We start from the raw sequence: 27,223 nt of genomic DNA on the forward strand, positions 1-27,223 counted from the left end.
CCCCCCCCCCCCCCCCCGCCCAGGCTCCATCCCTCTCGCAGCGCGCTCGGCGATGCCAGTCCCTCACAGCCTCCCCGTCCGTCTGCAGGTGACCGAGAGACCCTGGCGGGAGCGGGGGGGCACCAGAGCATCATGGCACACCCCATCTCAGCCTTCCAGGCTGCCTACATCTCCATCGAAGTGCTCATCGCCCTGGTGTCCGTGCCGGGCAATATCCTGGTCATCTGGGCTGTGAAGATGAACCAGGCGCTGCGAGACGCCACTTTCTGCTTCATCGTGTCGCTGGCGGTGGCCGACGTGGCCGTGGGGGCTCTGGTCATCCCCCTGGCCATCATCATCAACATCGGCCCCCAGACGGAGTTTTACAGCTGCCTCATGGTGGCGTGTCCCGTCCTCATCCTCACCGAGAGCTCCATCCTGGCGCTCCTGGCCATCGCCGTGGATCGGTACCTGCGGGTGAAGATCCCTGTCAGGTAGGGAGACGCACCGGGACCGGCCCCGCGGGGGTTAACAGGGAGCGGGGGTGCCTCAAACTCTTGGAGAAGCACTGGGAGAAAGGTCTTCCTCCGCTCCGCCGTCCCAGACGCGTCTGGCTGCGGCAGCGACCGGGGCAGGCTGGGCTGGGGGTTCCTGCAACCTCCAGCAGCTTGTTTTGGGGGTTCAGGGGGTGCTGGGTGTGCAGGCAGAATCACAGTCCCTCCCAGGATCCCCGTGGCCAGGACAAAGTGTGTCCCCACGCTCGGGACAGCCCCAGCGTGGTGCTTGGGGAGTGGGAAGAGGACACGGATTTGGCTTCCAGCTCGGGTTCTCCCTCACCACGGGGACCCCAGGAGCCCAGGGGGGACAACCTGCTGGCCCATGGACATGTGGGACACAGCTCTGGGTGTCTGAGGGACCAGGGGTGCCAGCCTGGCACATTTCTTGGGGCAGCCTCACCCAGGAGAGACCCTACAAATGACTCTTTCTCGTTTTCCCCCTCTCGTCACCTGCCTGTGCTGCAGTTCCCAGCCCAGAGCGAGGACCTTGGGGTGGGAAAGAGGGGGACACTCCGTGTCTGAGCTCTGCTGCTCCAGGAGGAGACATTGAAGCCTTTGTGCCCCGTCAGGGCTGTGCTGCAGCCTGTGGGGATGGGGGAGGCAGTCGGGGGGTGTCCCACTGGGGCTGGGGGGTGTCCTAGTGGGGCTGGAAGGGGAGGTGACCTCCGGCCTGGGCGCTGCTCCAGCACAGCCCAGCTCAGCCCCTCCCGGAGCAGCTGCTCTCCCTGGTCCCCCTCGCTCTGCTCAAGGACATTCCTGGGCTGCAGGGACACCTCAGCACTGCTGGAAAACAGCCCAGCCCGACCGAGCACATCCCTACTGCTGCCACCCCCCTCATCAGCACAAACACCCCCAAAAGGCACCCAAACCCCTTGTGTGGGTGCTGCCCAGGGGCTGTAGGACCCTTCCTGGGGCAGGAATGGCCTCCCCATCCGGGGAGACAGGGACACCTGTGTGGGGATCAAACGGCAGCTCCGGAGCGCTCCATGTTCCCAGATCCATGGGATCAGGCCAGGGATGTGCTGCTTTGGGGTTTTCCTGCCCCCACAGCCGGTGGAGCTGCTTGGGGAAGGAGCGTAAGACGAGGGGGTGGGGATGGGGGGGCGCAGGATAAATCCCCAATTCCTGCCCACCCCCTCCCTGCCACACAGGATCTCACAGACTGTTCCCAACTTCCTCCCTGGCTGTGATTTTCCCACCCTGACAAATCCCTGTCTCCCAGCCCATCAGTGTCACCAAAGTGATTCCCACCCTGTCGCTGCTCCTGGGGCTTTTTTTGGGTTCTCTCATTCCCTGTGTGGGGTGTGGGAGTTCTGCAGACTTCCAGTAGCACTGCCTGGCATTTTCCTCCCAATCCCAGCCCATTTTCCTCCCAGTCCCAGCCCATTTTCTTCCTCTGTTGCTCCCTGGGCCTTTTCTGGGGAGATTCCTGTCCTGATCCCAGGAGCAATATTAACTCAGAGCCTCCCATGCTGGGTGCAGTTTAAGTGGGTTTTTCTCCCACAACATCCCCCCGGAATTTTATCATCCCATTATGTGCCTGAGCACTTGGCAGCAGGAGATGTTCCTCTGTCTTTTCATAGCCTACTTTAATATTGAAAAAGCTTTGCAGCCTCATCAACTTAATGGTTGCACTCGAGTATCTTGGAGGTCCTTCCCAACCTCAGTGATTCTGTGACTGGATGAAATCCCAGCATTTGGAAATGCAGGGATTTTAGGGGATGTTGTGCCCTGTACACAGCAAATAAGAGAGGAAACACCATAAAGAACATTCCCTGAGTCTAAAATGCCCCAAGTTCCTCCTGCCCTGTTGCAGGATGCTACAAGACTGGATGAGGGGGGATTCTCGGCCTCAGGCTCATCCCTGGGGCAGCCTGGACGTGGAGCAGGGACAGTGAGCACTCTGCAGTGACAGGGTGCACTCTGGGGCCTGTTCCCATGCCAGAGAAATTCCTCAGATAAGCCTGGCACGAGGTGGATGTTTGCCAGCATGATCCATACATGGCTGAGGGGTCCTGTGGGATGTGATTCCGGGGATCCCTCATGTTTCCAGACCCGCTCTCTGCTCACAGAGAGAGGGAAATGAGTCTCACAGAATCCCGGGATGGTTTGGGTGGGAAGGGATCTTAAAGCTCATCCAGTTCCATGGGCAAGGACTCCTTCCCCTATCCCAGGTTTCTCCAAGTTTATCCAACCCGGCCTTGGGCACTTGCAGGGATGGGGCAGCCACAGCTTGTCTGGGAATTCCATCCCAGCCCCTCCCCACCCTCCCAGGGAATAATTCCTTCCCAATATCCCATCCATCTCTGCCCTCTGGCAGCGGGAAGCCATTTCCAACAGGGAATTTCACAGAGGCAGCTGACAGGGCCTGGGAGCAGCAGGAGAGAGGCTCCAGGAATCCCTGCTCCATCCCTGCTCCGTCCTCGAGCTGAGCACCTCCCAAATGCCATTCCCACTCCAGGGTCCCCCGTGAGTCCCCACGGGCATTTTGGGTGTCCTGAGGGGCTGTGTGAGGGTCTCCACATCCCCATCCCATCCCCAGCTGGGAGGAGAAGCCAACGGGACCCTTGGCTGGGGAGGAGAAGCAAAGTCACCCCCGGGCTTTTCCAGGCTCTCCGTTCGATCAGACTGGAAGTGTGGCTCGGCAGGGATGGGGGAACATGGGGTATCCAAGCCTGGCTCTGGCTCCAGGCTCCCCAGGGACATCCCAGCCCTTGGGGGACAACCTGCGGGTCTGATCTTGCTTCCAGCAGCCCCCTGGATGCCCCCAGTCCGGAGCTGAGCCCTGGGGGGACACCGGGAGCTCTGTGGCCCCGGGGTGGGGGTGCCCTGGCAGCAAACGGTACCCTGAGCCCTCAGGGTGTCCCGGGATGGCAGTGGGAGATGCTGAGCCCTGGGTGTGTCCCAGGATGGCAGTGGGAGATGCCAAAGCAGCATCCCGTGCTCTGCCTCGGGATCCTCCGCGGGCACAGCAGCCCAGAGAAGCATTGGCCATTTGTGCAAGGTGGAGGCAGATTTGCTCAGATGTAGACAAAAATCCCATTTGGGTTTTCTTTTTCTTTTTTGCTCGGCTCCGAGGTGGCACCTCCTTCCTCCTTCTCCTCCTGCCCCACCCAGCACACCCCCGGCAAGGTCGGGGGACCAGGATATCCCGACGGATATCCCCCCTCCCGGCTCCCGGGGTCTGGATAACGCTGCCTCCCCCCAGGGGGGCTTTCCTTGGCTATGGGGGGATGCAGGAGCCCTGTTTGGGCTGAGCAGAGGGGACACCGCTCCCCACCCCGCAGGAACTGCCCTGAACAGCTGGAAACCACCCAAAATAGCTCTGCTGCCTCCGCGCCGGTGGAAGAGCTCCCACCTCCCCTCTCACATCCTTCCCCCGCGCCGGCGACAGGGCAGGACCCCCGTCCTGTCCCCCCCCGGCCCAGCCGGGCCCAGCGGGGTCCCCCCAGCCCAAACTTCCCTCTCACAGACGCGTCTGGGGGAGATGAAACGAGTTCAAAGGGAGGGGAAGGAGCCGGCGGGGAGGGGGGGGTCCGGCAGGAACCGGCCCCTCGGCAGCCCCTGCGGGCAGGAACTGCCCCTGAGCATCCCCTGCGGGCAGGAACTGCCCCTGAGCATCCCCTGCGGGCAGGAACCGATCCCTGAGCATCCCCTGCGGGCAGGAACGAGCAGGATGCTGGAGGAGACGGTGCCGGGGGGATGTCTGGGGGGAATGTTGAGCTCCTTTGTCCCCACCCTGTGGTGCCCTGGGGGTCCATCTGTGGTCCGAGGTGTGTTTTGGGCCAGGGTAGAGGGAGTTGGTGTCCTTGGGATGCCCCAAAGAGCCCCTTGGTGGAGATGCTGGATGTGGGGGATGCTGGACGTGGGGGTGCACCCCCAGGCTTGTCTCGGGGTGTCCTTTGGGTTCCTCGCCTCAAACCCTTTGAAACGTGTGCCAGGAGGAGAAAACCTGCAGGAATTTGCTGTTTTGCCTTGTTTATGGGGTCTCTTACCCCATAGCACCCTCCACCCTCTGTGCCCAAGCCCCAGCTTTGGGGTGTCTCCCCCAGCCCTTCCCTTCTCTCCCTGTGCCATCCCAGGGATCTTCCCACCAGGCTGAGCTGCATTTCCTGTTGCTGAGGGGTTGGAATCCTCACCTGAGGCTGCAGAGCCATGGAAATCAGACCAGAACCAGCTGGGAATCCCTGGGAAACGGGGGGGCAGGAGACTGGGGGGCAGCAGAGGGGGGGTCCAGGGCAAGGCAGGCTGGTATTCCCAGCACTGGCATTCCCAGGGAGTGCCCTGTCCCGAGTGCTGGGAGGTGACAGAGCTCAGGGCAGGCAGGAGCACCCCTGGCCCTGGGCTGCGGTGCCTGCAGGGCAGGAGGGGGGGACATGCAGGGATCTCCTGGATGATCGTGGCAGTGGAAGGGGGAAGCTCTTCCCTGCTGGATTCCCTGTTTCCAGGCTCCTGCCAGGATTGCAGACGCTCTTTCCCCTTCTCCCCAGCCCTGCCAAGGGCCTTGGGCATGGGGCCAGCTGGGGCTGGGTCACAGCAGGCCTGGGAAGGCTCTTCCCCCTCAGCCTGGGGCTGTGGAGCAGGACACACTCTGAGGGGGCTTTGCCCACTGTCAGGTGCCCAGAGAAGCTGTGGCTGCCCCATCCCTGAGAGTGTCCCAGGCCAGGCTGGACAGGGCTTGGAGCAACCTGGGCTAGTGGGAGGTGTCCCTGCCTATGGCAGAGGGTGGGATGAGATGAGTTTGAAGGTCCCTTCCCATCCAAACCACCCTGGAATTCCATGATTCCTCCAGCAGGAGTCCATGGAGGGTCTTGGCAGGCACCTCCCAGCCATGGGAGGGGGATGAGGAGGACATTGGGGTGAGACCCTGCTTTGGCCCAAATTCCCAGGTACCAAAACACCTGAAGATCCTTTAGGATCTTCCCAACTTTCCACTTACCCATTAAAGCACCAGGAAACCTCCCCGGGCACTTGGGCTCTGAGGGACATTTTCACTGGGGTTTTTTTCCCCCTGGTTTTCAGGATGAAGCACTGACCCTTGGTGATGAATCTCCAGTAAATGGGAAGGCGCGTCCCCAGCAAGGGCAGGGAACACGTCTGTACCTCTGCAGACAGGGGAGCTGGGACACGGAGCAGCCCCAGGGCTGGCCCAGGGTGACCCCAGGAGAGGGAGATGGGGACGGTCCCACCAGGCTGGGCTGGGGTGGCCCCGGTGCCTATGGGAGCTGCTCCCCAGGGACAATCCCCGTGGAAGTGGGAATATCAAACCACCAAAGCAATTTCTCAGGCCCTCACGGGGGTTTCAACCCGGAGCAAGGGGGTGAGACCCAGCAAAGGACACGCAGGGGGTGGGTGTCATGTGTCCCCATGAGTCCCCACGGGGCTGGAGGTGTCTCCTGCCACCCTGGCAGAGGATCAGTGAGAGCAGTGCTGAGAGATCCTGCCCAGCCAGGCCAGGGAACAAACCAAACCAGGCTCTTCCAAGGCCTATTTTAGAATCTGGAGGCATTTCCAGCCTGTCCAGGTGACTCAGAGCCGGGGGAGCTGCGGGCGGCTCTCACACCCGGGAGCTCATCTGTTCTCCTCCAGCCTCCATCAGTCAATGCAAAGATGCCACCTGTCCTTGCAGGCCCTTCTCCTGTGCAATTGCACTGCATTTCCAGGGAAAACACTCCCATTTTTCCTGTCCTGTGGTAATTTGGGGGACCGGCAGGTCTCTACAGCCTCGTTCGTTCCTTCCCTCGCCACCCTCCTCCGGGTGTATTTTTAGCCGGGCAGAGTGATCTGTGCAGACCTTCATCGCAGGGAACGGGCAGATCCAAACCCAGGCTGGGGATTACAAGGCAGGATTCGCAGTCCAGGGAGGTTTCTGGAGGCTCCAGGCTGTTTCCCAGCCGCAGTTCCCCGCGCAGTTCCCAGCTCAGCGTGTGGGTGCTGCGGCAGAGCCGGCGCTTCCCACCCAGCCCCGCTCCCACCAGAGCCGGGTGCACGGACAGGATGTGCTGCTCCAGCACCGGGAATTAAATTCCAGCATCCCCAAAACACTCCGAGCCTCGGGAGGGATTTGCCAGTACATTATATCGGTCTGAGATCCCGGTAAATACCCGCTAAATACCCAGGTGAGCTGGTTTGCAGCCCGGCTCTCTGATCCACGGGGTAATTTGCAGCCAAGAGCCGGCTAAGTCAGGGATCAAAGCCGCGAGGGCTCTTCCCTGGGCGAGGGAATGTCTGGATTAGGCTCGGCGGGAGCTCTCGCAGCTGCTGCAGCGGCGCCACAGACGCAAAATCAGGTCACTCCAAACAGCTCCAGACGCCACAGGGGAGAGACCTGGGCTGTCAGCAGCATTCCCAGCTCCTGGGATGTCGTGGAAAACACTGGGATTTGGGGGTGTCACCTTGGGGTGCAGCGAAGGAATGAGGGGGGGGATGCTCCGACCCTCGGGAGGGAAGGGAAGAGCCATGAATCCCGCGCGGAGACGCTCTGGACTTGCTGGGATTTGGAGTTATTCCCGAATTTTCGGGATTAAAAGGGCAAGGGGAGGTGAATGGCCCCGGGAGAACCCGGATGAGCTCCCTGAGCGGCGCTATCCCATCTCATCCCAGCCCCTGTGGATCTCAGCAGGGCAAGACGTGGCTCCCGTGCTGGGTAATCTGCCCTGACCCTGTTCCTGCGAGGCCACATCTGTCCCCCGGCACAGCTCGGCATCTGCCGGGGCTGCACTGCGGGGCCGGGGATGAAAACCAGCTCCTTCCTGCTGCACTTCCCCTGCTGCACCCCAAAGTCCTGCTCTGGGAGTGTTTTCTTTGGGATTTTTCCCCGTTTCTCCCGGTTTTCCGGGTAAAATGTCACCCCTTGGCCATGTGTCCCCGGTGGATTTGAAGGCACGTTCCCAGCAAGGGCAGGGGCACATCTGGGACAGGGACACTGAGGCACAGAGCAGCCCCAGGACTGGCTCAGGGTGACCCCGCCGGGCAGGGACAGAGCTCGGGGCATGGGGAAAGGGGGGAAGCTGAGATGCCTGGGAAAACCTGGGAAAAGCTGGGCAGTGACCAGCTGGACCCGAGTCAGGACTGTGCCAGGGGCAGCCCAGCCCCCCCGATCCCATGATCCCCCTGATCCCAGCCAGGGGGATCCTAGCACGAGGAACTCAGTGGAACCGAATTATTTCTCTTCACACCCTTCCCAGAGTGGTTTTGTGTTGGAATGAGCTTAAAGTGTGTCCTGAAAGTGCCAGGAGGTGCAGTTGTGGGATAGATAGTGGGAAGGAATTCCTCTCTGGGAGGGTGGGGAAGGGCTGGGATGGAATTCCCAGAGAAGCTGTGGCTGCCCCATCCCTGGAAGTGTCCAAGGCCAGGTTGGAGCTGCCTGGGATGGTGAGAGGTGTCCCTGCCCATGGAAAGCTGGGACTGGGTGGGATTTAAGGTCCCTCCAACCCAGACCATTCCAGGATTCAGGGATTCTGTGGCTGCCCATAAGCTCGTCCTGCAGGGAGCAGCCCCCAGACCAGGTGGGGATGGTGGATGGAGCCCAGCAAGGCTCCACAGCACCAAAGCTCAGGGGTGGTGGCACCTCCAGCCCAAGAGGACATGTCACTGAGCCCCAAACCCACCTGGGAACACCCAGCCAGGCCGTCACTCTTCCAGCTGAGCACTGGGGAGATGGTTTTCCCCTTTTCTGGGGTGACTGGGCTGTTTCCCGGGGTGCTGGGTCAGTGAGGGGATGGTGGTGCAGCTCTGGGTCAGCGAGGGGGTGATGGTGCAGCTCTGGGTCTCTGCAGGGGATGGGGATGCAGCTCTGAGTCAGTGAGGGGGTGATGGTGCAGCTCTCAGTGGGTGTCCAGGGCTCTCCAAGGGCTCCGTGCAGCTCCTGCTCCCAACCCAAGGGAAACACCCGACACAGGGAGGCTCTACCAGAGCAGAAGCTGCTGACTCAGCGGTCCCGGTGCCCGGCCCAGCCCGGCCCCGCAGGCAGGGCGTGGGCTGAGTCAGGACCAGCTCACCGTGTCTGTGCCCCAGCGCGGGGCTGCAGCAGCCCCGGGGCTCGGGAGCCCTTTGATGGAGGGCTTTCCCCACCCCCGAGATATGACTCCATCAGGGGGAGGTGTCACCGTCACCCGGGCTGGGCAGAGACGGCCCCACCTCTGTTCCAGAGCAGGGCAGGGAGCAGAAATAAGGGACTCAGGGGGTCCTGGCTGGGGTTGCAGACGGGCTCAGTCACTGCTTTGGAGGTGCAGCAGGGATCAGACACCTCCCTGGGGGTGCAGAGGGGATCAGACACCTCCCTGGGGATTCAGGGAGGCTCAGACACTGTTCTGGGGGTGCAGAGGGGCTCAGGTACCTCTCTGGACATGGAGCCCTCCCCAGTGACCAGCTCTGGAGCCCTGGGCTGGTGTCCCTGTTGCTGCCCAGCCCATGGTGTCTGTCTGGCTCTGGTGGGATGTTTGCCACGTGGCCACCAACCCCTGAGCCACCCTCAGCTCATGTTGCCCCCCAGGGTCCATCACAGGGGGGGTCTGGAGCCCGTTCATGGAGTCAGGAGAAGTTTAAGTGTGTCTCCAAATTGCCCCCTTGGCTCCACTGACCACAAAGGGGGGGTTGGCCCCAAACTCGGGGGGGGAGGCAGCAGGGACCAAGCCCAGACTCTGCCCTGGAGGGACCCCCAGTTTGCAGCCAGTGAGGCCAGACCCCCCCCCAGGTCTCCCATGTGGGACATCCCAGAGCAGCTGGTCCCCAACAGGAGGGACTGTTGGCCATGGGACGTGCCCTGAGGGGCACAGCAGCCCCTGGCTGGGTGACCTGCAGGTCCCTGGGCCGCCAGGGCAAAAGGATCAGGAATATGCATCCCAATGGAATCAGTCTGACAGCAGGGAGGGATGGCTCATCCCAGGGGCATGGGCAGGTCTGTGCTCTGAGGGAGCAGGGGGGGATAGAAAGGTCATGGCAGCACAGAGAAGGGGGGGAAAAAAGGAGGAAAACGTGTGGGAGGCACCGGGGTGAACCAAGCTGGGAGCTGAGTTTGTGTATGACACACACCAGAGTCACTGCAGAGCAGGAGGAACCGACGGGCTGGAAGGAAAACTCTGTCTGGGAGAAGGACAGGGAAAAACCCTGCAAGTCCTGCCCATGGGGCTGTAAGGGGAGCCCAGACACAGAGCAGGGGAGTTGTGGTCCCTGCAGGCAGCAGGACATGGAGTGTGGAGACCACGGGGGCGAGAGACTCCTGGGAGGGACAGGGACAGGGACAGCTTGGGAGACTCATCCCCTTGGGGACAACAGCATCATCTCAGAGCCTGGGGCAGTGCCAGCCAGCACAGCTGAGCTGGGATGAACAGCACTGGTTTATCCTGGGCATGAATTCCTGACTTTTTCCAGTGATCCTGCCAAAGCAGCAGGGAGGGACTCAGGAGAGCCCGGGAGAGCCTGGCTGGGAGGGGGAACCCCAGGGAGCCAGTCCTGCCAGGACACACCTCATCCAGGGTGACCTGAGCTTTCTGGGCCATGGAATGGGAAGGCAGATGTGCCAGAGGCTGCCAGGGTCCTGGCAGGTCCTGGCAGGTCCTGGCAGGGAGAGGCTGCTCTGGCAGCTGCCAGTGAGGCTCTGGTGTGGGAGGCCCAGAGGCAAGAAAGAGCCATTGATGCTCTCCAGGGCGGCCATAAAACGTCCCCACAGCCAGAGGGGTGTCCTGGGAATAGCAATGAGCTGGGCACCCCTGGCAGATCCCCCTGGAGCAGCTGCTCCCGCCTGGATGGGCAGGGCTGGGGGTGAGGAGACATCCCTGGTGGTGCCACCAGCAAGGCAGGATGAAGGGACCTCAAAGGGGTGAGATCCTCCTTCCCAGAGAGTCCTGTGGCCGAGGGCCAGCTGGGATGGGGCAAACAGGGGAGGAAGGGCTGTGGTTGGTGATGTCAGGCAGAGCAGGATCAGAATCAGGATCAGGCCTGGAACAGTCCTGGAAAGCTTTGCAGTGTCTGGGTTTGCCCCTCACTGCACTGTGGGACCTCCCTCTGTACACCCTCGCCCCATCTCTCACTGCCTTTCCCATCCTTTACCCCATCCCTTCCCTTGCCCCCTGGCACTGAGCAGGGAACCACAGGGAGCAGGTCCAGGGTGGTTTGGGTGGGTTTCCGTTGAGAACCAAAGTCTCTGACCACAGAAAGGAGCTGGAGGGGGGGTGGGGGGCTCCTTCTCCAGCCCCTTTCCCTGATCCTCCTCTCTGTCCCTGCTCTATGCTGCCCTGAGGCCACCGTGGTGCCCTTGGGGACTGACTGCTGGGTACCAGCAGTAGCACAGGGACAGAGCCAGGGAGGTGACACCACCTGTGCCACTCCCTGCCTGGGTGACAATGACACCTTTGCACCACCCAGAGCACAGAAAGCTGGACATCCCCACCATGGCAGTTATCAAAGTTATCAAAGATGAGGGAAAGGCGAGGGGTTTAACACCTTCTTTACCTCAGTTTTCCACAGTAGGACAGGATGTCCTGAGCACAGCTGGCTTCTGGGGCTGGTACACAGGGATAAGAAGCTGAACAGCCCCCCTGTAATGCAGGAGGGAACAGTTAGTGCCCTGCTGAGCCACTTAGGTCCCCACAAGTCTATGGGGCCAGATGGGATCCACCCTGGGGTGATGAGGAGCTGGCAGAAGAGCTCACCAAGCTGCTCTCCATCATCTACCAACAGTCCTGGCTCACTGGGGAGGTCCCAGATGATTGGAAGTTGGTGAATGTCACACTGATCCACAAAAAGGGCTGCAAGGAGGACCTGGGAAACTCCAGGCCTGTCAGCCTGAGCTCAGTGCCTGGCAAGGTTATGGAGCAGATCATCCTCAGTGCAGTCCCACAGCACCCACAGGATGGACAAGGGATCAGACTCAGCCAGCACAGGTTTAGGAGGGGAAGGTCCTGTCTGACCCGCCTCATCTCCTTTTATGATCAGGTGACCCGCCTGGTGGGTGAGGGGAAGGTGTGGATGTGTCTGTCTGGATTCAGCACAGCCTGGGACACCATCTCCCATGGCACACTCCTGGAAAAGCTGCAGCCCATGGCTTGGACAGGGGCATTCTGTGCTGGGTTAGGAACTGGCTGGAGGGCCAGGCCCGGAGAGTGGTGGGGATGGACCTGCATCCAGTTGGGATCTGGTCACCGGGGGTGTCCCCAGGGATCAGTGTGGGCCCAGTCCTGTTCAGTGTCTTTATTGGTGATCTGGATGAGGGGATTGAGTGAACCATCAGCAAATTTGCAGATGACACCAAGCTGGGGGTGTGTTGATGTGCTGGAGGGCAGGAGGGCTCTGCAGAGGGACCTGGCCAAGCTGGATCCATGGGCTGATTCCAGGGGGATGAGGTTCCAGCAGGCCAAGGGCCGGGTCCTGCCCTTGGGCCACAAGAAGCCCCGTCAGCCCCCCGGGCTGGGGCCAGAGTGTCTGGAGAGCAGCCAGGCAGAAAGGGAGCTGGGATGGGGATGGACAGGAAGCTGAACAGGAGACAGAGTGTGCCCAGGTGGCCAAGAGGGCCAATGGATCCTGGCCTGGATAAGAAACAGTGTGGCAGCAGGAGCAGGGCAGTGATTCTGTCCCTGGACTCAGCGCTGGTGAGGCCACCCCTGGAGTGCTGTGTCCAGTTCTGGGCCCTGAGCTCAGGAAGGACATTGAGGGGCTGGAGCAGGTCCAGAGAAGAGCAACGAGGCTGGGGAAGGGACTGGAGCACAAGTGCTGTGAGGAGAGGCTGAGGGAGCTGGGGCTGTTCAACCTGGAGAAGAGGAGGCTCAGGAGAGACCTCCTCACTCTCCACAACTCCCTGACAGGAGGGGGGAGCCGGGGGGGGTCGGGCTCTTCTCCCGGGAAGCAGCAGTAGGACAAGAGGGCCTTAAGCTGTGCTGGGGGAGGTTTAGGTTGGAGATTAGGAAGAAGTTCTTTCCAGAGGGGGTGCTCAGCCATTGGAATGGGCTGCCCAGGGAAGTGGTGGATTCTCCATCCCTGGAGGTTTTTAAGCTGAGACTGGATGTGGCATCAGTGCCATGGGCTGGGAACCACGGCGGGGTTGGATCAAGGGTTGGACTGGATGATCTCGGAGGTCTTTCCCAACCTGGATGATTCTGTGATTCCCTGATTCTCTGATTCCCTGATTCTGTGATTCCCTGATTCCATGATTCTCCAGCCCATTTTTCTCCCTGCATCCAGAGACAGGCAGGATTATTTTGGCCTCCTCCAAAGGCAAGTGGCAGCTCCTGGCACCAGGGACACTTTCTCATTCAGCTTGATCCCTCCTGGCACATCACAGCCCCCCTCTGCCACTCCCTGTCCCCATCTGTTCATGGAGGGGATGATGCTGCAACCCCTCCAAAAAACACCAAGAGGCCAGTGCTGAAAATGCTGCCTCAGGCACAGCCGGAATTAGTACAGTTTGGGGGACTAAATTATTCCTCTTTCTCTCCTGTGCTGGTAACAAACACCCAGTGAGTTAAACCCTGTGACAGGAGGAGGTGAAACCCTCACTTTCCCCAGTGTCAGAGGCTCTGTTTTCACCTGAGCATGGAGTGGTTGGGCCTGGGAGAGCCCAGGGCTGGGCTCGGGGCCAGAGGGACGTGGCAGAGCCTGCGGGGCAGCGGCTGGGCCGGGTTTGTTTTGGGGGAGATCATTGCCCATGTTCAGCACTGCTGGGACAGTTCAGCACTGCTGGGACACTGGGGCTTTACAGGCTCATTTGCTCCAAGGGAGCTCCAAGTGCTCTGATGGCAGAAGACATGGAACCATGGAATGGTTTGGGTTGGAAGGGACGTTAAATCCCATCCAGCCCCACCCCTGCCCCGGGCAGGGACACCTTCCACCAGCCCAGGTTGCTCTGAGTTTATCCAGCCTGGCCTTGGACACTTCCAGGGACAGGGTAGCCACAGCTTCTCTGGGAATTCCATCCCAGCCCCCCCCAGCCAGGAATTCCTTCCCAATATCCCATCCATCCCTGCCCTCTGTCAATGTGAAGCCATTCCCTGTGTCCTGTCCCTCCATCCCTTGTCCCCAGTCCCTCTCCAGCTCTCCTGGAGCCCCTCTAGGCCCTGGAAGGGGCTCCAAGGTGTCCCTGGAGCCTTCTCTTCTCCAGAGGAACATTCCCAGCTCTCCCAGCCTGGCTCCAGAGCAGAGGGACTCCAGCCCTGGAGCATCTCCATGGATTCTATGCATCCCTCATTCCCGTGGCCTGTCTATCCATCTCCGTGGATTCTATGCATCCCTCATTCCCTGGCTGCCTGGGCATCGTGTGTGCCCTTTGTCTCTGGTCTGGAATTAGGGCAGAGGATCCAGGAAGGTTCCAGGGTGTCCCTCGGGCATTTCCCTGCCATTCCTGGGCCTGGGCCTCAGATCTCTCCCCCATCCCATGGGATGGAAACACTGAGCTGCTTCCTCCCAGCCAGGGTCAGGCAGTTTTCCCCCAGGGGATTAAATAATCTTTTAATCTAAACGAGAAAAACAGAGTGTAAATAAACTCCAGGTCGGTTTTGCATCTGCACTTTTTATTTGTTTTCCTGGCGAGGGATTGATTCGCTGAGGTGAGGGAACATCTGATCGTGGTGTGAACTGGAGCCTTCACTCCCAACCTGGCCTTTCACCTGACTGGCTGAGACATGGACTCACTGCACAGATCCATCCCCACAGAAATTACCGAATGACTCGGCACAGGCATGCTCTGATCCTCCCCTCTCCCTCGTTTATGGTCTGTCCAGGGGGCAATAACACAGATTTTCCTCAAGCTTTGTGGGAAGTTGTGTTTGGAATCCATCCCTGCCCCAAACCGGCACTTCTGAAACGATTTTCACTAATTGAAGCAGCTGCATAGAGGCACCTCGTTAGCAAAAAAAAAAAGGAAAAAAATCCAATGACTCCAGCTCCTTTTTGTGTTTGGGATTGATCTTTTAATCAGGGGAATTTGCATTGGACAGAAGATGCCGGACTGGTTGTTTGGGGTTACTGTGTCCTCTGAGGTTTGGGAACAGGAGATCTCATCAGCTCTCCTAATTCTCCTTCAGACACTGGGGTGGAGAAAAAAAAACAAACCAACCTCCCTGGGTTTGGGAGCTTCCCAGCCAGTTTTTTTGTGCTTAATCTTTGAAGTGAGTTGAGTGCAGGGAGGGAAATGTTCCCTCTGTAGCGACAAATTGTGCCGTGAGCATTCTGGTCCAGTAACGAGCTGCAGCCTGTGAAACCCAGGGGCTGAGCTGTTGACTGCAGGATCAGGAGTCAGGTCAGCCAGGAGAAGGGCAGAAAACAAGAAATTAAAGGGCAGCTGATACCAATCTCGTGTTCCAGCTGTAACTGAGGATATCTTTCCTTTTTTTTCTGAAGAGCCCTCCTGCCTTGGAGAGATAAAAGCCCCACCTCAGCCCTGCCTTAGGCTGGTGAGTGCCTCTCAGTGCAGATCCTATCTGCAGGCTCCTGCCTCCCTGATGCCCAGGGATAACAGATCTTGATGTCCTGACACAGGCAGGTGCAACAACAACAACAACAGGTTCTTGAGACCCCCCCCCATCTCCTTCTCCCAGGGTTCTCTGCTCTGCTCCTGCCTTTTGGTGTCTCTCGGTGCTGTCCAGGCTCCTGTGGCTCCAGGTGTCCCCTTTAGCAGTGCTGGTGGCACTGGGCACCTGCCCTGGTGCTGCAGGGGTGGCACCAGGCCCTTCCTGAGCTGGCATTTCCCTCCCAGATTTCTCCAAGCCTCCACATTCTCTGGGATGAGTCTGAGCCCCAGAGGCTCTGGAAGCCTTGTTGCCCCAGCACTTTGTGTCTGCTGCCTCATTTCCATCTCTCAGAGAGCCACATTTGTCACATTTGGCATTTTAAAGTGGTTTCTGAAGCTACTTTCTTTCTTCGTCCTCCCCACTTCCCCCTCCCTCCTTAATTCCAAGGGCTGACTTTCAGAGTCCTCGTTTCAAAGAGGTTCTTTTGCATAATGAGGAAAAATATGCAATGCATAGAAAAACAACCAGGCACAATACAGCCAGTAATTGAAAAAAATGCTGCTTTTATGCAGCCCAGCCCTGGCTTTGCACTGGAGATTGCCAGAGCTGCCTCTCATCCCTTCTCCTTTGTGCTGTGCCTCGCCCTGACTCCTCCAATCCCCCAGGATCCACTGCTGAGCCAGGGCTGGGCAATCAACTCCCACCTCATTGCCGTGGCAGGGGTAGGGCTGAGGTGTGAGAGCCTTGGAGGTGGCCAAATCCCCTGGGGAGTGGCCCAGCATAGCCAGGGCACACGAGCTGAGGCTCCTGACCAAGCAGGGTGAGGTCCCACCACGATGCTGGGGGAGAAACCCTTCCTGGCACAGAATCAGGGGAGGGCTTGGGTGGGGAAGGACCTTAAGGACCACCTCATTCCACCCCCTGCTGTGGGCAGGGACCCCTTCCATCAGCCCAGGGACCCCTTCCACTAGCCCAGGCTGCTCCGAGCCCTGTCCACCCTGTCCAGAGAGGGATGTATGTGGGTTTTGAGGGGCTCCTCCTGAAAGTGTCTTCTGCTGGAGGTGAGCTCACTCTGTGGTGGGGTTCAGACTCAGACCCACACTCGCCCTCTCCAAGGAGCTGTTTGCACAGCAAAGTCCCTTTTTTTTTGGCAACAAAACAGCTCAGACACTAAAAATGCCCAGGGAATAATTCATTGCCCAGGGGCAGCACTGACGAGTCCATCGTGCTCATCATCCTCAGTGGAGGAACCAGCTTTCACAGTTTCACCCCCAGCCTGGAGGGACCAAGCTGTTCTTCTCCGTGTGTCCCAATTCCCAAAACCCTGGTGCTATAAAAGAATCCCAGCTCATGTTTCTGTCCTCTTTTCAAGCAGCTCTTCTTCCTCTCTGCGTTCCTCAGAGCGCTGCTGCCTGAAACCAGGAGCCAAGAGACAAGAACATCACATTTTCTCCCCCGGTTCTGGGATCCTACAGCTCGTTCCACACTTTTGCAGCCACTGCCAGTGGTGTTAAATCATCTCCCTCCCACCTCTGGGGGAAGCCAGAGGCCCAGGAAAATCCTGGAGGGCTGTGACCACACATGGAGGAGCTGGGAGGGAGCCCTGGAGCTGCCTGGGGGCAAATCCGTGGCTTGGTGGGACTTGAGCCCCATTGCCCAGGGGCATTGGGGGCACCCTCGGGGCTGTCACATGGCAGAGGGGGGTGACAAGAGCACGGCCACCCCCTCAGCACCCTCGGAGGGACTCGGTGCTGCCACAGCATCGGGAGGTGTCACTGACAGACACAAATCAAAGTGTTGTTTCCACCAGGCCTGGGGTGCCCTGGGTGTCCCCAGTCCCCGTTTGTCCCCCACCCACCCCGTTTGGGCCGAGGGGCTGAGCACAGGGTGGGGGGGTCCTTGCTGGGAATCGCTGCTGGTGCAGGGACAGAGCACTGGGACCCATCAGGATCCAGCCACAGGCTGGAAACAGAGCCCGGCTTGGAAACAGGATTCATTTCCTGTGCAGAAAGGGTTTGTATTCACTGCTGGGGTGCAGGATGCTGCTGGAAGGAGGGGGGGAAATTGCTTCTGTCTCTGAGCAGCCATGTGTTCCTTCATCTTCCTCATGTTCTTTCACCTTCCCTTGCCAACAGAGGTGTCTCCTCCACACCCAGGGCAGAGCCTGAGGGAAGGATGGAGGGGGTGAGATCCCTGGGCTTCCCATCCTCCCTCCCTGAGGTTCTCAGTGCTCCCCTGGCTGTGGGAGCTGGGATGCCCAGGGGGGAGCAGTGGGTCCCAGCCCATGGTGGAGCTCTCGTGATCACTCCAATCCCAGCCCTGAGAGGGAACAGCCTGGCAGGGGACCTGAGAGAGGCTCTGCACTCGCTGGGAGCCTGTGGTTTGTTCCCAAAGATATGATTCAGTGCCAGGGCCTGTGGACACCAGAGGCACAGACCCCCTGAGCTCCAGGAGCAGCCCCAGGAGGGGTGTGCAGGGAGCTCCTCCAGCCTGCAGGGGTGTTGTGGCTGCTCCCGACAGCCCAGGGACCAGAGGGGGATCAGACAAGTCTCCTTGGCCCAGCAGGACGAGGTTTGACTCAATCCTTGTGTCCCTGGGGCTGCCTTTGGATGTACCCACACCCCTCTGGAGATCTCAAGGATCTCAGGAGGCCTCCAAGGTCCGAGGAGATGTGTCAGGGCAGGCTGAGCCCATGGCAAGGCTGAACCCACCCTGAGGCAGCAGCACCTCCCTGGGCTCTGTCTGAGGTCCAGGTCCCTTCACAACCTTCTCTGACAGATCCCAAACCACAAACCCTCCATTTTCTGCCGTTTGCTGGAGCTGTGGCCAACTCCAGCTTCTCACCAAAGCCCTGGGGACTCCCTGCCTCGCTCTGTAGGGACCAGGCAATTTTGACAGGGTGAATTTTTGTCCTCTCAAGCCTCACAATCACCCTCTCCCCCATCCATTAGGCAATTAGTGGCCGTTGAAAGTGATCAGAGACATCAGTGGTCTTGCCAACAACCCCACCCGGCCAGAGCTGCCTGTGCTCTGCAGGCACTTGCTGCAGAATGATTCCTGCATTTTGGGGTGGTAAAACCAAACCCTGGATGCAGACTGGACCAGGAGTAATGTCAGTGGGATGTTTCCCTATGGATCTATGCGCCCTGTGCTTTTGGGGTCTCTCATCGTGCTTTTGGGGGAGGTTTGCACGAAGCAGCCTCGGGGTGTGGTGCCACCTCCTTGTGCTGCAGTGGAGGAGACTCAGAGGAGTTTGGGAGCATCACTAGTGGTTGTTGGAAGGGTGTTGAAGGGCTGAGTGTTTGGTGTTTGACCCCAAAAAAGCCACAAAGCTCCCAAATGTCACACGGGAGGGATATGAGCAAAGAGATGCAACTCAAACCATGTGGGAGGACCTTGTGCCAAGTGACATTTGTGCCGATGCTGAGGGACCTTTGCAGACCTTTCTACACACCTTCAGAGCCTTGGGAACCTTCACGACTTTGAACTTTGGGGTTTGTATCCAAAGGAAGGTCAAAGGATCCAAAGGGAAGGAGGACAAAGCAAGAGAGTGGACACAGAGGGCAGGGTTAGATGGGATAGTGGGAAGAAATTGGATACTGGGAAGGAATTCTTGGCTGTGAGGGTGGGCAGGCCCTGACACAGGCTGTCAAGAGCAGCTGTGGCTGCCCCTGGATCCCTGGAAGTGTCCAAGGCCAGGCTGGATAAACTGGGATAGTGGGAGATGTCCCTGCCCATGGCAGAGGGTGGGACTGGATGAGCTTTAAGGTCCCTTCCAACCCAAACCATCCTGGGATTCTGTGGTCATGTGGTTCTGGGGGCAGAGCCACCTCAGTGTCACCCCCAGGGGGGATGTCCCAGGACATGAGGCTCCATTCCTGCCTCTGTCCTGGGAACTGGAGCAGCAGGATCCCTGTGCTGGGCAGGGGCTTGGAACAAGGTGGTCTTTGGGGTCCCTGTGACCCAAACCATTCTGGGATTCCTCCTTAGGAACAAACTTCTCACTGACAAAGGATCCATGACTAAGGCTCCTCTGTCACCCAGCGCTTCCCACCTCGTGTGAGCCCCCAGGAACCTCCTTGTCCCCCCCGAGCTGGGAACACCCTCCCAGAGCCCAGACACCACTTTGCATCTCCCAGACTCTCATCTTGGAGCAGCTTTGAACACCAAGCCCTGAGTTTTCCCACCCAGAGGCCTCCAGGACACGGAGAGATCTGAGAGGGAGACACGGGCAGGAGAAAGGAGCAGGAGCCCAAACCCGCTGCCATCAAAGCACTTTTGTCCAGACATCTCAAATTAGACCAGGACACGCTCTGGCTGCTCTTCCTGGCTGTTCACAAAGCACATGAGCTTCATGTCAGCTTGGCCTCCTCTCCTCCTGCCCCCTGGCTCCAACTCCTTCTCATTAGCGATGCTCTGTCTTCATTAGCAAATTAATCCCCCAGGAGCTGCAGCAAAACCCACCAGAGCGAGGAGCAGCAGAACCACATCTTGGCTCTGGCTGGACAACAGAGAGGATTCCCTGGGCACAGAAAGATAATCACAGAAATGCTAAAAAACCTTCCAGACCTGGGATCTTTGAGGCTTTTTTTATTTAAACCAAACAAGAGGTGATTTGTGAGTGTTGGGTCTGGATTGGGTGCGGGTTGGAGGGTTGGGAAATTCCCCCAGCTCTCTCCTGGACAAGGGGGAATGGCTTCCCACTTCCAGAGGGCAGGGATAGGTGGGATGTTGGGAAGAAATCCTTGCCTGTGAGGGTGGGGGGGGGCTGGGATGGAATTCCCAGAGAAGCTGTGGCTGCCCCATCCTTGGAAGTGCCCAAGGCCAGGTTGGATGAACTTGGAGCAACCTGGGATAGTGGGAGGTGTCCCTGCCCATGGCAGGGGGTGGAATGGGATGAGCTTTAAGATCCCTTCCCAAACCCTGCTGGTATTCCATGTTCTCCTGGAGAAAAGGAGCCTCAGTGTTTCTGCAGCCTCTCCCGGAGTGTCCCCTTGGGAGGCAGCAGTTTTCCCTTCAACTCCTGCTCCTTTTAGCTCTGACCAATCTGTCTGCCCTTGGGGACAATTTGTCTGCCTCCACCTCCACCCATCGTCTTTTCCCCTCCTCTGGGGAGCAAACAGCACCATCAATAGTGTCTATTTTGCCTCTTTGCATCACTTTCCAAAACCTCAAAGATGTTTTTGTTCCACACCAACCCAAACCTCCTGCCCATCCCATCTCCCCAGGGGATCAGAGGCTGGATGATGGCTGTGCCTCCTTTCTCCCGAGGACTTGGGGTGATCTTTGTGGGGAAGGGATGGTGCAAAAACCACCACAGAGGTGGAGGAAAATCTACCAATTATGGTCAGGCTGAAAACCCACAGGCAAAGGAAATAAACCCAAAGTGGGTGATGATGGTGGTGACTCTGATCAGGGATGGTTTAGTCACAGCTGCCAAGAAAAATAATATTGGTAATAAAATTGCAATGATGCTGCTAATTGTTCTGATGCTGATGGTAATAATAAGATTATTTATTAATTGTGAGCCATTATCAACATCTTCTAGGGCTTCTTCCTGCCAGACCCACTCCAAACTCCAGCCCTGTCATATCAGTGCAGGATGAGGTAAATGGGAAAGGCTTTTCCTCTGTGGGAAGGAAGAACCACGGGAACAGCAAAGCCTGTCCCCGACCCCCCTGTTAAATCCCCACGTGCCAGGGGGTTGGAATCAGGGGGGATCTTGCATTTCCACTCTTTACAGAAGCACAGGATCATTAGGGTTGGAAAAGACCTCTGGGGTCATCGAGTCCAACCTTGAACTGATCCCATCTCATCACTGAGTACCGTGTCCGGTCTTGCCTCGGGCACTTCCCTGGAAAATCAGGTGGAAAAGTGGTTTAAGTGGGGCCTGTGAGCCCTGGGAGAGCTCCATGGCCAGACCAGAGGGATTCATGGAGCTAGGAGGGAGGACAGAGCAGGAACTTGGAGTCACTTGGTGGCTTTTGCCACTCTCCATGTGGATGGGGACAGAGGGGGTTCCCATGGAACACAATTCCCTGCAGCCACCCCTGCCCTGGGCTTGGGGCCTGAGGGAGCAAAGGGAACAGAACCAGCTCCAAATGTTGCTGTTTCCCATGGATTTTGTGGTTCATCCAGGACAGGGAGGTGGACAGGCAGCAAGGAGGGATTGATCTGGATCAGGGCAGAGGGATGGATGTGTGAGGAGGAAGAACGGATCTGGACCAGGAAAGAAGGATGGGTTTGTGAGGAGGGGGGATGGATCTGGACCACAGCAGGGAAATGGATGGGCAGCAAGGAGGGATGAATCTGGACCATGGCAGAGGGATGGGTGTGGGAGGAGGAGCAGGGATGGACATGCAGCAAGGTGGGAGCATCCCTGTGACGAAAAGAGGGATTGATGTCCAGTGAAGGGGGGGGTGAGGATGGATGGATGGATGGATGGATGGATGGATGGATATAAGAAAGGGATGGCTGTGTTGGGAAGGGATGGATGTGCAGTGAGAAGGACAGATGTGCCATGGGGAGGACAGAGGTGCTGGGGGCAGGTGGGAGCTGGAGGAGCCCCTGGCAGGGTGTTTCACCCCCTCTAGACCCCACGAGCTGTCACCCCGGGGTGTGCACACCCTCCCCTGCTGTCCCCACACCCACCTGCACAACCCAGGGTGTTCTGGAGCTCTAGGGGGCTGGGATTGTCTCCCTGCAGCTGTTCCCCCTCCCCTCTACCTGGGCTGCCCCGTGTCCTCTGCTCCTGGTTCCCGGGTGACAACGGGGACCGGGAGCTCCCTCTACCCCCTGTGCTCCTACCAAGGGGAGAAGGGCTGGGAGCTCTGGGAGCATCCCCCTGCCTGGGTGCCCTGGGAGTGTCCCCCTGCCCCTGGCTGGGTGCCCTGGGAGTGTCCCCATGCCTGGGGGCTGCCTGCCAGCCCTGGGAGGGTGTTTGGGGCCGTGGTGGCCCCGTGGCAGCTCAGCAGCTTTGTCTCTCTGCTGGTGGCTCTCCTGCAGCTCTGCAGGGCAGGGCAGGGGTGGGAACACGTCCAACAAAACCAGTGGGAGACCCTGGGAACCCCCGGGAGTGGGAATATGGGACACGGCCTGCAGGGGCTGCAGGGAGGAGCTGGGGTGGGGGACGGGGCTGTGATTTCCACTCTTGTCCCCCCCCACCCTGAGCTACTCGAGCCTGGGGGGTGGGAGGGTGGTGTCAGGGCACACCAGCCCCCCCAGGACCTGTTCTGGGTGACAGGGGGTGCACAGGCCGGCACAGAGTCCTACAGGAGCCTCTGACATCCCTCTGCTGCCCCCCCTCCTGTGGACCTCCCTCCCCTCTCCCTTCCCTTGTCCCACAGCCTCGGTTCTCTCCCACCCCTCCTGCCCTCCCCGTGCCCTTCCAGCCCTGAGCCTTTCTCAGGGTCTCCTGCCCTCTCTGCTCCTCACAAGGAATAAATCACCCTCCGGCTCCAGCCTTGGCTCTCAGAGGAAACTGCTGCCCACATTGTCACCTTCTTCCCAGGGGACCTGGCTGCCACTAGCATGTCGGGAATCTTTTCCCAGGACAGGGAGGGCTCATTCAGGGGAGCTGTCCAGGAGACTGGTGGCTCTGGACCCTCTGGACTCCTGAGGACTAATGTCCCCTCCTCCACCCTAAGCCCCTCCTCGCTCCCACCTTGACACCTTGCCCACGAGGTGGGTCTGGAGAAGGGGAAGGAGGTTGGTTTGGGGTCCTCAGCTGTATTAAAAAGCCCCAAAATGCTCCATTTCCCACCACAGGCAAAGGAAACCTTTTTCCAGCACCAGGATGGAGATCCAGGTTTGCCCCCCACCCTGGTCCCGTGGCCAGGTTAAACACCAGCAGCACTGACAGACCCAGCAAAGAGACGGAAAACATCCTTTGTTCAGTGCCCTCCGGGGAAAAGCAACAACTCTCGGGCTGAGAATCTTCTCAGCCTCCAAAGAGAAGCTTTTCCGAGGGCCAGGGAGGAAAATCAATGGAGCAGAACTGCACTTCCCGCCTGGAGAGCTCTGGGGGCACGAGCCCAGCCCTGAGTGCTCCCCATGGCACCAGGGAGGGAGCAGAGCCTGGGCAGAACTCGACTTTCCCCCTCCTCCTCCTCCTCCTCCTCCTCCTCCTCCTCCTTCTCCTCCTCCCCCCAGCCTTGGCACCAGCCCACGAGGGAAGAGGGTTTTTGGACGGGTCCCCTCCATTAGGGGATGGAACTGGAACAGGCCATGCCCAGAACCTTCCCTGGGGCTCCATCAGCACCTCAGACCCTCCCTCCATCCTCGGGGCTCCCAGGAGGTGCTTTGGCAGTGATTTCCTGCCCTGGCACCGGGAATTGTCTGGGGCAGGAGCTGGCAGGGCCGGGGGGTGCTGGGAGCACAGGGAGATGTGGCTGGAGGGGCTGGGGTGGGAGCTGGGCTGGCAGGGCACAGGGACCCCTCCTGGGGATGGGGTAGGACACCCAGCAGGCACACTCCAGATTCCTAAAGCATTTCCTGGCGTGGCATCAACCCCCTGAGCTCCAGGATCGTGTCTGGGGTCTCTGCCTGTCCCAGGGCACGTGCAGGGAAACCAGTTTGTCAACACAGTTCTCAGAACAGGCTGTTAGTGGTTGCCAGGGGAGAGGGTGAGGAGCATCACCCCCCCCCAGCACTGGCACTGCCACCCCACCCAGAGCAATCCGTGGAAATGGGGGGGATTTGAGATGTTTCAGAGCAAGTCTTGGAAATGCAGCACCAGGAGATGGTGTGAACTGAGGGGAAATCCTTCCTGTTCACACACTGCAAATTCCCAACACTAACCTTTGGAACGATGGACAGGTTGGGTTATTGGCTTTAACCTGCTCACGAGTCACTCAACAATTTGGGAATGCACACAGAGACATTCCAGTCATACCTCCAGAACACCCAAGTACCTCAAACCAGACCCTCTCTGGTAATTGAACTTCCCCACTCCAGTAACTGAACCTCCCCAAACTCCCCCTCTACACGAGGTTTATGTCCAAGATCCCCCTGGTTTATGTTCAGCTCCAACCCAGACATGATTTTGGGACACGGGGACAAGCACCCGGCCGGGGTTTGACTCCTGTTTCTCCCGCAGGTACAAGAGTGTGGTGACGCCCCGGCGGGCGGCCGTGGCCATCGCTGGCTGCTGGATCGTGTCCTTCCTGGTGGGACTCACCCCCATGTTCGGCTGGAACAACCTGAGCAAGATGAGGAGGACTCAGGAGCCCAACAGCAGCCAGGAGTTCGTCATCACATGCCAGTTCGAGACGGTGATCAGCATGGAGTACATGGTCTACTTCAACTTCTTCGTGTGGGTCCTGCCCCCCCTGCTGCTCATGCTGCTCATCTACCTGGAGGTCTTCAACCTCATCCGCAAGCAGCTCAACAAGAAGGTCTCCTCCAGCTCCAACGACCCCCAGAAGTACTACGGGAAGGAGCTGAAGATTGCCAAGTCCCTGGCGCTGGTCCTGTTCCTCTTCGCCCTCAGCTGGCTGCCCCTGCACGTACTCAACTGCATCACCCTGTTCTGCCCGTCCTGCCAGACCCCCCACATCCTCACCTACATCGCCATCTTCCTCACCCACGGCAACTCGGCCATGAACCCCATCGTCTACGCCTTCCGCATCAAGAAGTTCCGGACAGCCTTCCTGCAGATCTGGAACCAGTACTTCTGCTGCAAATCCACCAAAAACGCCGCCGGCAGCACCACCGAGGCCGAGCCGGGCAATTAGGGACAGGGGAGGGTCGGGAGGGGGGTCTGTGCCCGCCCCTGCCCTGCCGGACAATTAGGGACAGGGGAGAGCAGGGAGGGGGGGTCGGTGCCCACTTCAGCCCGGATGGGCAACTAGGGCCAGGGGGAGGGCACCCGTCTGTGCCCACCCCGGATGCTGCTCCTGCCGTCGGGAGAAGGGAGTGAGGACCTGGAGGGGTCGGGCAGCCCCGAGCAGTCCCAGCAGTCGTGTTGTCCCCCGGGGGGGTTATTTATTCACTGTTTGGATGTTGTGGCCCTGCACTGTTCCTTTCTGGGTTCGTTTTCGGGTTGTTTTTTCTCCCCCATTTGTTTTTGTTTTTCTTTTTTTTTTAAGGGTTGCCAAGTATTTGAGAAGTTGTACAGACAGAGGCGCATTTTTCTTCCTGCAAATAAAGACCTGTGACCCAAACCAGGCAGGAGGTGCCCACCCATCGATGGAGACCCCCAGCTCTGTCTGGGGGATGGGGGGGCACCTCATGCTCTGACCCCCCCATCCACAGACCCACCTGGGCACTGGGAAGAAGGGAGTGAAGCTACTGAAGCCCCGGGCAGTGGGATGGGATTGCTGGAGAGCTGAAGCTCTTCAAGGCCTTTCTTCCTTCTCCACAAGGGAGGGGTGAGCTGGGCACAGGCACAGCGAGGGGTAGGAAAAGGCATCCCATGGCAGTGGGAACCACAGAGCACAGGGTCAGTGCCCAGCTCTCAGTGCCACCAGGGATGTGGGCAGGGGGGCAGTGACACCCTCGGGTACAACCCCAGAGGACTCTGCAGAAGCACCTTTTGCAACCCCAATGGCTCTCCCTGGACCCCAACAGCACCCACTACTCCATGAGCTGCACCCAGGGACTGTGACCTCTCCACGCATCTCCTCCTTTCATTTCCTTCGGTTTTGGGTCCTTTTCCCTCTTTTCTCCCCCGTGTCTCCTGTGAAAAGCAGCAGCAAACCTCTCTCAGCCCGTTTGTCTCCTCTCTCTCGCATCCCTCCCCGCACAGCCAAACGCCTTCCACCCAAAAGCTGTGGGATAATGCAGCAATTCCTTGGCCCAGGGAGGGCAGAGGGATCCCTGCACCCACCTGGGGGCAACTGAGGGGTGGCTGCAGGCCACTGAGTCAGCGCTGCTGCTGCCACAGGGGCACTTTCCCACCTCTCCCATTTGAGGAGGGAGTGGCTGGACAGGGACCATCATCCCCTCCCAGCTGTGGCCCCGCTGGATGGTGGCAGTGCCAACCCCTGCTCTGCAGCAGGATCTCCTCCAGGGAGTGGGTGGGAAGCAGTGGTGGGAAGGGTTAATTCGAGTTGATTGGGATTCTTTCCTTATCCCTTGCTCACCAGGCTCCCATTGGAAGGGGTCACATCTCCTGTGACCCCTCTGGGTCCTGCCCTTGGAGGACATGTCACCAACAGGCAAAGGGGCTGCAGAGAGTTCCTGCGAGGGCTGAGGCAGGTGCAGAGAGGAAAAGGACCTTGGAAGGGTGAGATTTGGGAGTGGTTTGTTGGCTGGGCACCAAGAGCAACGCCGAGAACGGGGGGCATGGGCAGTGGGGCTGCTGGGTGATCCCTTCTCCCACTCTGCTCAGCCTGGAGGGACGGGGAGCATCACAAAGAAGAGAGGAGACAAGGAACCCACCCTCCCACACTTTGCAGGGGCCTCAGTGCCTCATTCCCAGGCTCCACACTGGGCAAAACGGGAGCAGAGCAGAGGAGCGGCAGCAAAAGGATGGGGGGCAAATCCTAAATCCTCCTCTCGGGCCCTGAACGCCCTCCCAGACCCCAGAGGTTCAGACCCCAATGTCAGCGGTGCCTGAGGGTGCTGCAAGCCCAGCCTGGCACAGAGAGACCCCCCAGCCCCCCATGGTCCCTGGGCACAGCAGTGCCCTCAGATCTGTGCTGCTGTTTGCCAGCTCTGATCCCACTGGCATCTCATTCCTGGCACTGTCACCTTCTCCTGGTCCTCGCTGAAGTGCCCAAAATCCCGGGGACTGGGATGCTCGTAAATTAAAAGCCACGTGAACGGTCACTTCGGACAAAAAAACCCCTCCAGTGGATTTTTCCACTCCGTGCTCTCCAGACCTTTCCCGGGGAGGGCTCACTAAAAGTGGATGTTCTCGCCCACCTCGGTGCCCCGGGGGGTCACAGACACGGGCTGTGCCCTGGAGGGTTGGAATGAGGGTCTGGAAAGGGCACAGTGGGCAGTGTGACACAGTCCCAGGGGTGCTGCTTCTCCCCTGGGGCAGCAAAGCCCCTGCTGGGATATTCCAGGCCCTGTCTCCCGAAGAATGTCCCGGGCCGAGGTGCCAGGGGCATCCAGGGGCATCCAGGGGACCAGGACATCCCCCCCCAGTGTCCAGGGGTGAGTGTACCAGGGCAAAGCAGCTCTGCAGCCTGGGCTGGGACATCCCCCGGGTCCCAGCTGCGCCAACAATCCCCCGGAGCAGCAGCAGGACAGTGAATCCAGGGATGGGAGAGTGAATCCAGGGATGGGAGAGTGAAT

General features: G+C 59.2%; 1 protein-coding gene across 2 annotated transcripts in view; it reads left to right on the forward strand.

The window, feature by feature from the left end:
- The window catches only part of ADORA1 (adenosine A1 receptor), a 26,427-nt gene extending 748 nt beyond the window's left edge, over positions 1-25,679 (forward strand). For both annotated transcript variants that reach the window (XM_027669168.1, XM_027669169.1), the window contains exons 2-3: positions 89-473; positions 24,075-25,679. In XM_027669168.1, the coding sequence (XP_027524969.1) occupies positions 133-473; positions 24,075-24,711 (978 nt within the window). In that variant the 5' untranslated portion in view covers positions 89-132 and the 3' untranslated portion in view covers positions 24,712-25,679. The remainder of the gene's footprint in view (positions 1-88; positions 474-24,074) is intronic.
- Positions 25,680-27,223: the final 1,544 nt, after the last annotated feature.

Source organism: Corapipo altera, unplaced genomic scaffold (assembly GCF_003945725.1).
Source record: "Corapipo altera isolate COAL_440 unplaced genomic scaffold, ASM394572v1 300, whole genome shotgun sequence".
NCBI lineage: Eukaryota > Metazoa > Chordata > Aves > Passeriformes > Pipridae > Corapipo > Corapipo altera.